This window comes from Pelodiscus sinensis, chromosome 3, assembly GCF_049634645.1.
Source record: "Pelodiscus sinensis isolate JC-2024 chromosome 3, ASM4963464v1, whole genome shotgun sequence".
NCBI lineage: Eukaryota > Metazoa > Chordata > Testudines > Trionychidae > Pelodiscus > Pelodiscus sinensis.
Genome location: NC_134713.1, coordinates 56,178,938 through 56,192,728, shown reverse-complemented (window position 1 = coordinate 56,192,728; position 13,791 = coordinate 56,178,938). Strand labels below are relative to the sequence as shown.

The window sequence follows — 13,791 nt, the reverse complement described above, 5'->3', positions numbered from 1 at the left end:
TACCATTTATTTAAAATATTTTGGATGTTTTCTCTTCATTTTCAAATGTACTGTTTTCAATTAAAACAAAATACCAACTGTACAATGCTCACAATGTTTATTTTGTTACAAATATTTGCACAATGAAAAACAAAAGAAATAGTATTTAAATTCACCTAATACAAGTAATGCAGTGCAATCTCTATCATTAAAGTTGAGCTTACAAATGTAGAATTATGTACGAAATTAACTTCATTCAAAAACCATGTAAAACCGGTTACAAATGCATTCAGTCCTATTTTTTGTTCAGCCAATCACACAGACAAACAAGTGTGTTCACATCTGTGGGCGATAATATTGCCTACTTCCTGTTTACAATGTCACCTGAAAGAACAGCTGGTTGCATGGCACTGTTGTAGCCGGTGTCACAAGATATTTACAGGCCAGATGTGCTATACATCCATATGTTCTTCAACCACCATTCCACAGGACGTCGTGTCCATTCTTAGCGGATTCTGCTTGATAACTATCTGAAGTAGTATGGATCAACAGATGTTCATTTTCATCATCCAAGTCAGTTGTCACCAGCAGACGGTTTTCTTTTTTTTTTTGGATGGTTCAGATTCTGTAGTTATCGCATCTGTGTTGCTCTTAAGTCTCCTGAAAGCTTGTCCCACACCTCATGTGTCACATTTTGGGAGGCACTTCAGATCTTAAACTTTGGGTTGAGTGTATTTTTCGATATTTCACAATGGAAACTTTTGTGTTTTGTCAAGTCTGCAGTGAAAGTGTTCTTAAAATAAACAATATGTGCTGGGTCATCATCCAAGACTTCTATAACATAAAACATGTGGCAGAAGAGCAGAGGAGACAATCTCCCCCAAGGAGTTCAGTGACAAATTTAACTAAAGCATTATTTTGTAATGAGTGTCATCAGCATGGAACGTACCCTCTGGAATGGCAGCCGAAGCATGAAGGAGCATGCGAACTCTTAGGATATCTGGTATGTAATTACCTTGCAATGCTGACACAAAAATGCCATGAAAATGCCTGTTCTAACTTTCAGATGACACTGTAAATAAGAGGCAAGCAGCGTTATCTTCCGCACATGGAAACAAGTTTATTTCTCTTAGTAATTGGCTGAACAAAAGTTAGAACTGAGTGGACATGTAGGCTGTAAAGTTTTATTTTGTTTTGGTTTTGAGTGAAGTTATGTAAGAAAGAAATCTACCTTTGTAAGCTGCATTTTCATGATAGAGAATGAAGTATAGAACTTATATTAAGTGAATCAAAAATACTATTTCTTTTATTTTTACATTTGTATTAAAAATAAAGTGAGCACCATATGCTTGCTAGTCTGTATTGCGATGGGAATCAATATATTTGAAAATATAGAAAACATATTTAATAAATGTCAGTATTCTATTTAAGTGCTATTAAAGCAATCATGATTATTTTAATAGTGATTAATTTTTTGAATTAGAGTCAGTTGTGATTAATCAACAACCTGCAATATGCACATCTGAATAAGTAATAATGAGAAACTGTCTAATGTACAACAGTAAATCTGGTAACTCTTTGGATGACTTTTCGTGACTCTTTGATGTATCTTTATATTATATGCTTCTCTTTGCCCACTGACAATTTTTAAAAGAATTGTATCAGTTAAAAACTATCAATTTTTCTACAACTGATTTAATATAGAAGCTCAGAGGACCAGAAATGACACTTGAAAACTCACTCATATTTTAGCCATTTTAACCGTTTGCAGAGTTCATTCTACATTATGTATGCAACTGCTTAAAAAAATATCAAGTAAAACACTAGTTTAGTGATAGCCTAAAATTTTAGGCTATGTAAAGAAGTATTACCCTAAAATCAAAATTCAATTTCATAAGGTTCAAGAACTCTCTTTTGCCAATGACATCAAATTATATGCAGGAGATGCATATTTTGTAATTAAGTTTTTTTTAAAACCTCTAAATTTAATGTAGAACAGGACGCTAGTATAATTAAATATCTGCATTTTTTCATTCCTAAGGAACGATAAGGGTCATGGTAAGTACTGATATTTGTGTTAAGATATGGGTACTCAGTCTTGAATCTCAATTTTTTACTTATAATTTTGGGTTGAAGTGCAGCTGCTCTCTAACTATTTTACACAACTATTTTTTATTTTATGGCAAATAGTATCTAGGACCTATAAGATGGCCTTTTTGTATATTCCAAATGAAAGAAAGTTTCACTGCAGGAAAAGTTTGAAACTGTGACTGGTGACATGCAATACTGCATTTTAATCTATTTCAGATCACTTTCAACTCCCCTTGATGTCCCTACACAACTTATCTCAACACATATTTTAGAAATGAAATGTCTGTCTGTCTGTCCATCTGTTTGTGCAACTACTCCAAAACAGTAAAATGTAGGGCCATCAAATTTGATAAGTAGTTTCCTCTTACCCTAACTTAAAGCAAAGACAGGGTTTCGTTGTGCTGGAAACACGGGAAATGGCAGGAATGGGGGGAGAAGCAGAGAGAGGAATGAGGATAGCAAAAACTGGGGACAGCCACACCAGCACGAGATTGACCAGCTGGGGATGGGGCTCTGCATGTTGATGATGTCCTGTAACACCTTAAGGACTAACAGATTTACATGGGCATAAACTTTCATGGGTAAAAAACACTTAGAAAATCACATCCCCAAACTGACTAAATTGGTCTCATTAGCACTGCTCCTAGACTTGGTAGGTAGGTAGGTGAGAGAGAGACAGACAGAGACAGAGTGTGTGTGTCTGTGTGCGCGCGTGCGTGCCCGCCCCTTCCTCTGTGATTTCCACTCCATGCATCTGACTAAATGGTTTTTACCCACAAAAGTTTATGCCCAAATAAATTTGTAAGTCTTAGTTGCAACCAGACTTCTCATTCTTTTTAGAAGAAATGCAAGGAGCTTTAAGTTCTGACAATTATTTCATTGACTTTCTTCCTTTTTATGCAAATCCCTAAAAAAATTTTTTTTTAAATCTATGATGGATATCTAAGTTATAGTATATGAAGTAAAACTGCCACTCTTATTTTTCTTACCATAAGGATATGGATAAGCTGACCAGTGAAAGAATTCCAAACCTTCAGAGTCATGTTATTAACAGCAGTTATAACAGAATTGTCATGGCGGTCCCATGCTACCATAGTTACTTTCAGTTTTGTGATTTTGTCTTCTACTCCTTGTAGACTTTGTCTAAAAGTAAACAGAAAAAAAGAGTTTTCAAATAATGAGCCTGAGTTAGCCAAAATCTTTGATGTTGTAAGCAATTTGTCTGATAAAGAGTTCACACTAAACCCAAGAACCAAAACATTACAGCCCTCAGGAGACTAGACTATCATATATCATGGGCAAAGAATAAGGAAAGTAATGGTCAAAGATTCCACAATGACAGGAAAATGATTAAATAAGGTATATAACAGACACACACACTCAAACATCAAGGAGAAAGACAAAAAAACACTCAAAGTTACTGCCAATTTGATTTGGGGAGAAATTCATCCTGGGCCCCACATATGGCTATCAATTAGACCCCAATTCCTGCAGCAAGAATTAGCCAACCAAGCACTTCAGAGGGAGACTTCTTAGTGCTATATCAGAGCTCTGGCTGACTTCACTTCACCCAAGTCACATCCCCAGCCATGGCCATCTTTAATGCTTTACAGGAAAACCCTGTTTATATCTCCTATTAAAACTGTCACTGGAGAAAATGAATCAAACACAATAAAGGTACATTAAAGAGTATAAAAAACCCTGTCAAAATCCTTTTCCCTCCAATTCCTTCCACCGAAATAAATAAATATTGACATATTGTGTCATTTTCTGATCTGAATACATTTATTAAGCATTTAGGATTTTGATTTGCAAAAGTTTAATATTTCAGATTTGACCAATTTTGAAGCCATTGCCCTGGATATTCCATCAGTGAATTAAGAATATTAAGGTTATTATTCCTCAGTAAGGAACAAATGTTCCATACATCAGTATTGTTAAGAAAACAAGCTTTATAAAAAATACAACAACACAGACTTGTCATTCCAGAACTTACACTTAATAACTTGACATCTAATTCACTCCACACAATTTATTAATGCTTTACTCCATGGAAGAAAATAAGAATGGACACACTAGGTCGGACAATGGTCCATCTAGCCCAGTATCCCATCTTCTGACACCGGTCAATGCCATGTGCTTCAGAGGAAATGAATAGAACAGACCATCATTGAGTGATCTATTGTGTTGTCCACTGCCAGAGAAGAGCTTACATAAATTGCTTTCTCAACAAAACACTTTCTTTGCTGTACACACACTACTTTATTTACTAGAGAGTAGTTTATGAGTGGAGTGTAAAGGTTTTTTTTAGAAACTTAGCACTGAAGCATTTGTTTTGGGGAGGTTATCGTTAAATTTAAAACCCTTTATTACAGATCACAAAAAATTATTCAGACTCAAAAGAGAAGAATGCATTTTGGATCTATTAAGACTTCCCTATAAAACACAGTAAATTTAGTGATAGTGAAACATGTTGAACATTGAAAATACATTTCCTATATCTATCCACATGACAGATCATGTACTGACAATCTGTAGCACAATCTTGGCTTGCAAAAATATACCTCAAAACCAGGGATGGGGAGCCTGCTACCTTGATCCAGCCTGCGAGACTCAGGGCTCTCTCCCCCTGACTTTTCTGCCATGGGGGGGAGGGGGAAGGGCTGAGCCGTGGGCCAAATCCAGCCCCTGGGCTCTGCCTGGAAGGGGAAGAAGCAGCTCGAGTCCAATCTATTGAAGAAGGCTAGCATCTGCTGTACAGATATTTATACGGCTTCTGGAGAACAAACTTGGAAATCTATTCACAGTAGGTACAGAGAGATCCAACTTGTGAGTAAGCCACATGATGAAAATCTTTTGTAGCACTTGAATTTTCATCTCTCCTGGCTAAAGAGACTAACAATTTAGCCAGTCTATTTGACTGCTGAATCTTCATCAAACATATATTGCAGGTAATGTATGATCATATCTATCTAGGTTAAGAAAAACATTTAGTTGAAGCCTGAAGCTCTTTGGACTTTCTTGAAGGTAATATATGTTATGGCAGTTCGTTGTCTCATGCTACAATGATAGAATGTGGGACTAGCACAGACTTGAATGGTTTGGCCTGTTACTCTCAGTTCCAAAAGACTAATGGTCTAGTATGAAGCTGGTCGGTAAGCTATCATCAAGGGATTTGCTTAACAGATTATGCTTTTCCATGACTGGAAAAAACAAAATACCAGATTAGGCAGCATTTAGGAAGGGTATCTCCTGATTGGCTGAAATTATCAGGCCTTACCTGAAGATTTTTCACATGAAAAGATAACTGTGTCGTGTCAGCACAAAACTTATAAGGTTAAAACTGAATCAAATTCATTTAACTAGTTCCTATGTTTTAAGTTTGAATTAATTGATCTGCAAGTATCTCTTCCTTTGCTAATCAAAAATTGGGAATGAGAATTAAAGTTTTAGAGTAATTTCATAATTATTCAACGGTCAAGAAACTGTAAAACTGAGAATATTTCTTCAACTTTGGTGACCTATTTTAAAAGTCAGCCATCCAGATCATAGAACAAAAATGGAATCCATACCCGAAAATGGAGGGAAAAACGTTAGAACTAACTTTAAAAAGTAGCCTAGAGGCTAAAAGAAAGTGCCAAGAACTGAAAGTGGTTTAAGTCAACTAATAACAGGGGAAAATGGTTACTTTAAACTGTGGTTTCTTTGAGGTGTGATGCATATGCTAGTGTGCGCTATGCTGGAATCACAGATTTTTGCCTAGCAGTACCACTCACTTGGACAGAGAGTGGAATAAGGGGAATACTTTGGCACACATTGTGTGGGACCTCCCACCAGCTCAAGAACCCTAGGGGTGATGGAGCGTCCTAGAGAATGGACAGGGTGGCAAAACATCCAGAGCCACAGTTAAAGGGAATGAATGCATAACCTGACAAGACACATCATGTGGGAGCACACAGGCTTGTGGCCCAACAGGCTCAGGCACACGCAGACTGTCCTGGAAAACTTGTGATTACAAACTGAGGCACAGCTGTCATCTCTCCTGAAAGTGGTCAGTTGGCAGAAGCACCTTCAACCACATGGAATCTAAGTGAGCTCCCAAAAGCTCCATTTGCTCAGCTGGGGTCAAGGTCAACTTGCCAGTAGAAATGAGTGCCAAACAGTCAAGAAGTACAGCACTGTTTGAAGGTGGGCAAGCACCTCCTCTCTGGAGCTGCCCTTCAGTGGCCAGTCATTGAGGTAAGGGAAAATGTGAGTTCCCTTCTTCCTGAGGTATGCCATGACCATCAACATGCAGTTGATGATGACGACACAGATGGCGTAAGAGAGGCCGAAGAGGAGAACTGTGTACAGAAAGTGATGGAATTTTACCAGTGAAGATATTTCTTGCGATTCAGAAGAATGACCACAGAGACACACACATCCTGAAAGTCTCAGAAAAAATTACTAGCCCTTTTATAACTGTTGTTCTTCCAGATGTGTTACACATGTTGTTAGGTGTGTGTATACCACAAGCATTTGCATCTGTCTAGTGGTCTTTAGTGCCTTCTGGTGCCATGCACTCAAGCACCATCATAAAAGGTCTGGCCTACCCCATGCGCTCTCAGTTCCTACTTGCTAGCCAACTCAAACAGAGGGGTTGAAAAAGAGGACATGGAATGCACATGTCAACACATTTCGAAAAGCAGTTCCAGAAAGGTTAGGAACATTTTTTTTTTGAGTGCTTTCAAATCTCCTTTTCACATCAGGTGACTGCCAAGTAGACCACAGGAGATGAGACCAGAGTTTATGGATATGTTATCTGAAGCAAACCCAGCACCATCTCTAGCTTGCTTGGTGATGGCACAGAGGGAGGAAAACATACGTACTGATGACCAAGTTTCCACTCTGCAGGTATCCTAAATCCTCACCTGGATCAGGAACACTGCTGAGGAAACTTGCACTCTAGGAGGAAAAGGCCATCATTATAGATGGTGCTGGAACCCACACATGTGAATGCATGACATGATCCAAGACAAAATCCTCTGAGCCAAAATAGGAAGGCCTTTCAGCCTGTCTGCCATTGTCCTAAAGAGTGGTGTGAGCCTTCAAAAAGCTTTTGTCTTCTCAATGTAGAATAGCAGGGTACATCTAATATCCAGAGTGCAGAGACATTGCTTCTCCCTGTTTACATGTGATTTCATGAAGAAACCCTGCAGAAAAATAACGTAACTCTGAAACCACCTTCAGGAGGAACACAGGGTGAGAGTGAAGCTATATCTCGTCCTTTAAAAAGACCATGTACAGTAAAACTCCAGTGGTTCGGCATCCAACGGTCCGGCACCATCTGGAACCCGGAAGTGCTCCGGGAAGCCGGACAATTGCAACTGCTCTACCCCCAGCTTCCCTGAATCAACTGCTGCGGAAACTGACCAGCAGCTGACTCAGGGAAGCCGGGGGCAGAGTAGCTGGGGTGCTGCTGGGTCGGTCCCGTAGCGTCGCCCCTCAGCACTGTGGGACCAACTCGGCAGCACCCCAGCTGCTCTGCCCCGGGCAGTTTCAGCAGCAGCTGACTTGGGGACGCCTGGGCAGAGCAGCTGGGGTGCTGCCAAGTTGGTCCCCTAGCGCTGCCACTATGTGTGGTGACTAGAGAAAATCTGCTGAGGTGATCTGCTAGCTTGTTCTGAGCTCCCATAAGGTGAAAAGATTTGAAGTAGATCAAGTGCTTTATGCACAACTCCCATGTGCGAACAGCTTCCTGACATGGGGGAAAGAGCGAGCTCCTCTCTGCTGTGAGGGCAAATCATAGCTCCTGTATTGTCCATGAGCACTAGCATATTTTTGTTTGTGATGTGAAACTAGAATACCTGATAGGCCATGCAAACCATTCTTAAATCACTGACAGTTATATGTAGGGAAAGCGACTTTGGGACCACAGGCCCTGAATCCTGACTTGACTTAAGTGAGACCCCCACTTTAGATCTGACAAATCTGAAGTTAACCTTAACAAGGATTGGGGTCTGGCAAAGCAGACACTTGAGAAGACCCACCAGTTGAGGGATGCAAGGACCAGGACAGGAACCATGAGCACCAAGTCCAGGTGATGGCAACTTGAATACACCAAGGCCAGCCATGCTCAAGAGTCAGAGGAATAGCTTCTCATGCTGTGCTACATACATGCATGTAGTCATTTAGCCTAACAATCAGACAGAAATGGGCCATCATGCACTATTAATGGTACCATTGTCTAGAAGTAAGCTCCGGGGAATCGCTTTGATACATTCTATCCTCTGTACAGGGACAAGGGGTAAGCTTATACTTATCAATAACCAGGCCCAGTGCCTGAAAAGTTGCTTGTATGAGATGGATACTAGCCTCCACACTTGGACTTGGGTCCAATCTTTGACCAGCCAGTCATGGAAGTATGGAGAGACTTGTACCTTTATTCTCAAGATGGCCATTGCTACCACCAAGCATCTCATGAAAACTTCTGGTGCTGCCACAAGGTTGGACAGAACTGTAAATGTACAGTTTGTTTTACAATGTACTTGAGAAATCTGTTGTGGCCTATGAAAATCAAGATGTGGAAAAAAGCATCTCTCAAGTTGAGAGTGGTACAGCAGTATTCTAGATTGAGGAAGGATGTGGAGACTAGGGAGACCATATGGAACTTCTGGTTTTTTAGGTAGCCGATGAGATGGCACAGGTCTAAAATGGGTCAGAGACCCTCTTTTGCCCCGGAATTAGGAAATACTAAGAGTAAAGTCCCTTGACCTCTCCTGTTCGACTTGGAGGAGAGCTTGCACCTCGTGGGCCAGAAGCTGCTCATGAGAAGGGTCCCGGAAGAGGGATGGAGAGGGAAGGGTGTCTGAAAGGGGTAGAAATAAACCGGAAAGTATAACTCAGTGGTTCTTAACCTGTTTATAAATTGTAAGCCAGATATGCAGTGTACAACATGTTAGATTTTTTTCCCCACCAGCAGGGCTAGGAGCAGAGCCTTGGACATGGTGCCAAGAACCAGCCAAACCCCACTGCACGGAGCCAGGAAGTGAACAGACAACCAGACCACAAGTGCCGCAGTTGGACAGCAAGGACCACTGGCACGTGTCCAGGAGCAGAATGTCCTGTGGGATTGGAAGCCAGGATCTGTGATTAGCGGCCAGGAAAGAAGCCCCATCTAAAAACCTGGGGATGCTGCAGCAACCCTGAAAATACCTATTACCTGGCACCTCTACCCCTCACTGACCAGAGCTCCCATACAAGTGTGCCCACAGACCCACTTTTCTGCCCTTGTGGCACCCAGCAACCCCATGCTGGCAGAAGCTCTAGTGCAGTCTGCAAGATGCTGTGTGTCCCTTAGGCAGCCCATGACCCCTTACAGACCAGAGCAGCAAATTCTGATTTTTTTGGCTTAAAGTGGGCCTGCAGAAGTGAACTAAATGGGCTTGAGAATCACTGGTATAATCATTTTCCAAAGCCTTCAGCACCCATGCTACAATGATGTAGGACAAAAACAAAAGCAGGACAGGGATATGGTGGCATAGGAACTGGTATAATGCCCCCTTGGACATCTCATCAAAAGTTCTACTAGCTGCCCCCATGTATTTAGGTGGGCCAAGTAGGCATGCTCAGGCAATTGGGGGCATTTGCCTCTACCTAGAACTCCTGCTTTATTTCTTTTGCAGATCCTGATGGGGTGGCAAAGCTGAAAAAAGGTGGAATGTTGAGGTATAAAGACAGAAGCACTCAGAGGTGGACTGAATAAAGAGAAGATTGGAAGGAAATAAAAGGGCGAAGTGAATCTAGTCACATTCGGGGTATTTTTATTTTGCGGTTTGGTTTGAACTGCTCTGGGTAAATCTATGCCTCCCATACCAATTTACTACCTTGCACTGTGCAGAGACATTTCTCTGTTTTAATTTGTTTTCCTTAGTTGTTCTGTAACATCTAGCAGCCAACTATGCTTTATCAAGTTGATCTTTTTTGTTTTATAATAAAAATCACTTTTAAGGTGATGATCTGATTCTTGTGGCGTGGAAGGGGTCCTCGAAGGTCTGACTGGGTATATCTGCATACCTCAGACTGAGAGGTCAGCTACTAGAGACTGCAGCTTGTTTTCCTCTTCTTTTTTCAAGCTCTTTTAGGGCAAAAGAGCTTGGGGTAACCTTGGGGCGGGTTCAAGTGTTCACACCCTTGGGTTTTAGGAATAAAAATCACTTTTTATGGCAGGGATCCCACAAAATCTGTGTATTTTGTAACCAGTGCCTGTAAAGGCAAGGTTTCTGTGCTCTCCTACGGGCCCTCACCTTCTGCACTCGGAGTGCCCGAGTGGGGAACAGCCCCGAAACATCTTCAAATTGAAGCTCCTGAATGGACTGCTGGACCTCTGTTGGCAGTCCTGAGGACTGGAGGCATGAACATTTGTGCATGACCTCCACAGAAGCCATGCATCTAACCACTGAGTCTCCCTCATCCAGGGTGGACAGCAGGGAAGCCTTGGCTACAGACTTCCCCATACCAATCAGTGCAGACTATCAGTGCCTGCGCATTCCTGGCAAAGTGAGTCCTTGAATTTAAACAACAAATCCCAGATGTTGAAGTCTTCTGTCCCCAGCAACACCTGCTGGTTGGAGAAGTGGATCTGTTGACCCCTGTATAATAAATCTTTCTGCTGAAAAGATGTAGTCTCAGAGTCTTTTGCCATGAGTTCAATGCTTGCTTCCACTGTCTGACCCTCTTTGTTGGACAGAGAGCATTAGGGACCCGGTGTGGGGAGAGGGAGTGGTGTGTAAGTACTCAGACTCTTGAGTGGGAAGAAAACATTGCTTTTTGGCTCTCTCTGATGTGGGAGATAGGGAGGATTCAACTTGCCTGCCAACTTTAAACAGTCTCATGATGTCCTCATTGAGAGAGAGCAAGCCATCTTTTAACAGGGCCACCAAGATCAAAATATTGACCAGGTTGTGCGAGGGTTCTTTAATTACTTCCATTTTCAGACCTAGATTCAAGATCACTCTTTTCAACAGCTTCTGACGAGCTATAAAGTCATCCAAGGGAGGTTACAAGCCCACTCCTGACACCGCTTCATCCAAGGACAATGAGGCGGCCAGGGGGTGGTCCTCTTCTTCTTCTGCACAAATTCAGTGTTCAGAGTCTAGGTCCTGAGAACTGCAGACTTGCTATGACAGTTAGGCTTGGGCTCTGCTCAGTGGTATGGAGTGTTCTCTTCATGAACACCAAGTATAAGAGCCCATACATCAAGGGACAACTTCATGAATTCTAAAATGGGCACTGTACCTGCATAGGTCAGTGCCCTCTAAAGTGCTAGAACTATTTTTATAGTGGAGGTTTAGAGAGCCCTTGAGTCAATCTGCAAATCCTATATATAATAGAAACCACTTCAAGCCAGGAGATGCAGCAGTATCCCCATTTTTAGCACCTATAATGCCCGGTGATCAGGGTACCCCTACACCTGGATTCACGGCCAAAAAAAGGCTGAGAAGGGTTGGAAAATGAGCTTTCCTCTGGAAAACATGGAGGGGCAGTATCACTTGATGACAGGGAACAATGCCAAAGTAGGGAGACCTGAACCTAGACCAGCAGAGATGGTTTTACTCTTAATGATGCCAAACAGAAGCTTGGAGCAAAAGACTCCATTCTACTCATCAGCACTAACTTGTACCACTAATGGGGGGGGGGGTACCGAAACCATCAACAAGTCCCTGGCTCAACAAACAACTGTGTGAGAGACAGCAACATGACTGCATTGGTGCTGCAACTATCCCTCTGCTGACAAAGGTTGATCCAGTACAGCCCACATATAGGATGGACTGGATGTGGTGTGGGGACAGAGGAGTGACCAGACTCAGGTTGCATTCCACTGTGCTTCCCTGCTTTGCTTTCTTCAGAGCCAGGAAATGCCCCCCCCCCCCCCCCCAAGCCAGCTGCTTATGTTTCGTCTTTGGCACCAATGACAGGAAATGGTGCTGAGAGACTATCACAATAGGAAGAGCACTTCAAATCAATTCCAATGTACCCAGTGCCATGCTTGACAGGCTCAGCTTTGATCAGAGTCAGAGCACAGCCTCCATCAGGTTGGACTTCACTTGGTCTCTGGGTTCTTCTTCATATAGGACTTGAAATTCCAGCAGATCTGGCAGTGATCCCTGACATGAGTCTCTCCTATGAACTTCAGACAACTGGAGTATGGGTTGCTAACAGGCATAAGCTTGTCACAAGAAGCACAGTGCTTGAAACCTGGAGACAAAGGCATGTGCAATACTGAGAGTGAAAGCTTTGGTAATACAGTGAAAAAACCCAACAACCATTTCACAACTGTTCAAACCAGAAATAAAGTGAGACAAAAGAAATGTAGTAAATTAAGACCACAGAGAAGGGTAATTCACTGAGGAAGGCTGGCCGAGGCAGGAGGACCAATTTCACAACCACCATAGTAGGTAGAAGGAACTGAGAAAAATATAGGGTTAGCAGTATGCTATTTATACTCCTGCAACGAGCAGTCATACATGGGCAGGTGATTTGCCCATGTGACAACTCATGACTGGATACCATCTTGTTACTGTACTTTTCCACAGTAAAAATAATGGGACTCCCTCCACATATCAACAACCTGGGAACTCCTCCATCTTACTTCTTTCCTATTCCAACTTTTCTACTGCTCAAGTCTCTGGACTACAGACTTATACCACTCTAACAAAGGGACTGAGATCCTTCCAGTAATTTGGGAGTAACCAGAGACTTGACTTGAGCCAGCAATTTACATCCACCCTGATACAGGCCTGAACCCAGAACTTTGCAATTGTTTCTTTGATCAGTTTTAATTCTCAGCTCTATTTCTTTCTTTTATGAATAAATGTTTAGATTTTGGACACTAAACCATTGGCAACAGAGTGATTTTTGGGTAAGGTCTGAATTATATATTGATCTGGGTGTATGGCCAGTCATTCTTTTGGGACTGGAGGAACCATATATTTGATGATGCTGGTATTCAGAACCACTCATCCCTATAGTGTTCTTTGTGGTGATATAAAGGAACTGGACCATGGAAGGGAACTGTCTGTATGACTATTTGTTAACCAGTGTGGTGAGACAGAAGTTCTCTTGTTGGCTGATTTGGTATGCCTTGGATATGGAGGACCTGCAGTATTGAGCTGTGACTGCCTTGTTTCTCAGCAGTACATCCTGAATTATATACTCTTATTAGTGTCCCACCAAAGCACACCAGTTTACAGCAGGGGATCTTGACCCTGATGATAAGCAAGACTTTCAGGAGCAGGAAGATTCCCACTGAGCCCCAGGTGACGGCTGGTATAGGTAATACACTGGTAGCCAGTCAGGACTAGGCAAAAGACCTTCATTCTGGTCTTGAGGTGCATGTTACTTTGCTAGCTGTATTATAGCCCACGAGTGACTCCAGGACTCCCTCAGGTGGAGCAATAGAATGAGGAGTCTGTTTCTGAAAAACAGAAGTATCAGAGACTTGGAACTTGAGCCCAGCACAAGTTTGGGATTGGCACCACTACTTTAATAAACACCACTAGAGGGTTGGTGTCACAGGCAAGGTCATCGAAAGCAAATACAAACACCAGACCCAGAGCTCCCATGTTCATCAATGTCATCACTAGTGTCAACAAAATCAGTGCCAAGGAAGGGACCAATATTGAAGAACCTTGTACTGTTTTTAGTACTGTATCATGTCAATCCCCAAAAGTGATGCTCCCC

General features: G+C 42.0%; 1 protein-coding gene across 1 annotated transcript in view; it reads right to left on the bottom strand.

Moving 5' to 3' along the window:
* Positions 1-13,791, bottom strand: part of PHIP (PHIP subunit of CUL4-Ring ligase complex) — a 303,792-nt gene that overhangs the window by 186,772 nt on the left and 103,229 nt on the right. The window contains exon 14 of the mRNA XM_075923789.1: positions 3,060-3,213. Within this exon, the coding sequence (XP_075779904.1) occupies positions 3,060-3,213 (154 nt within the window). The remainder of the gene's footprint in view (positions 1-3,059; positions 3,214-13,791) is intronic.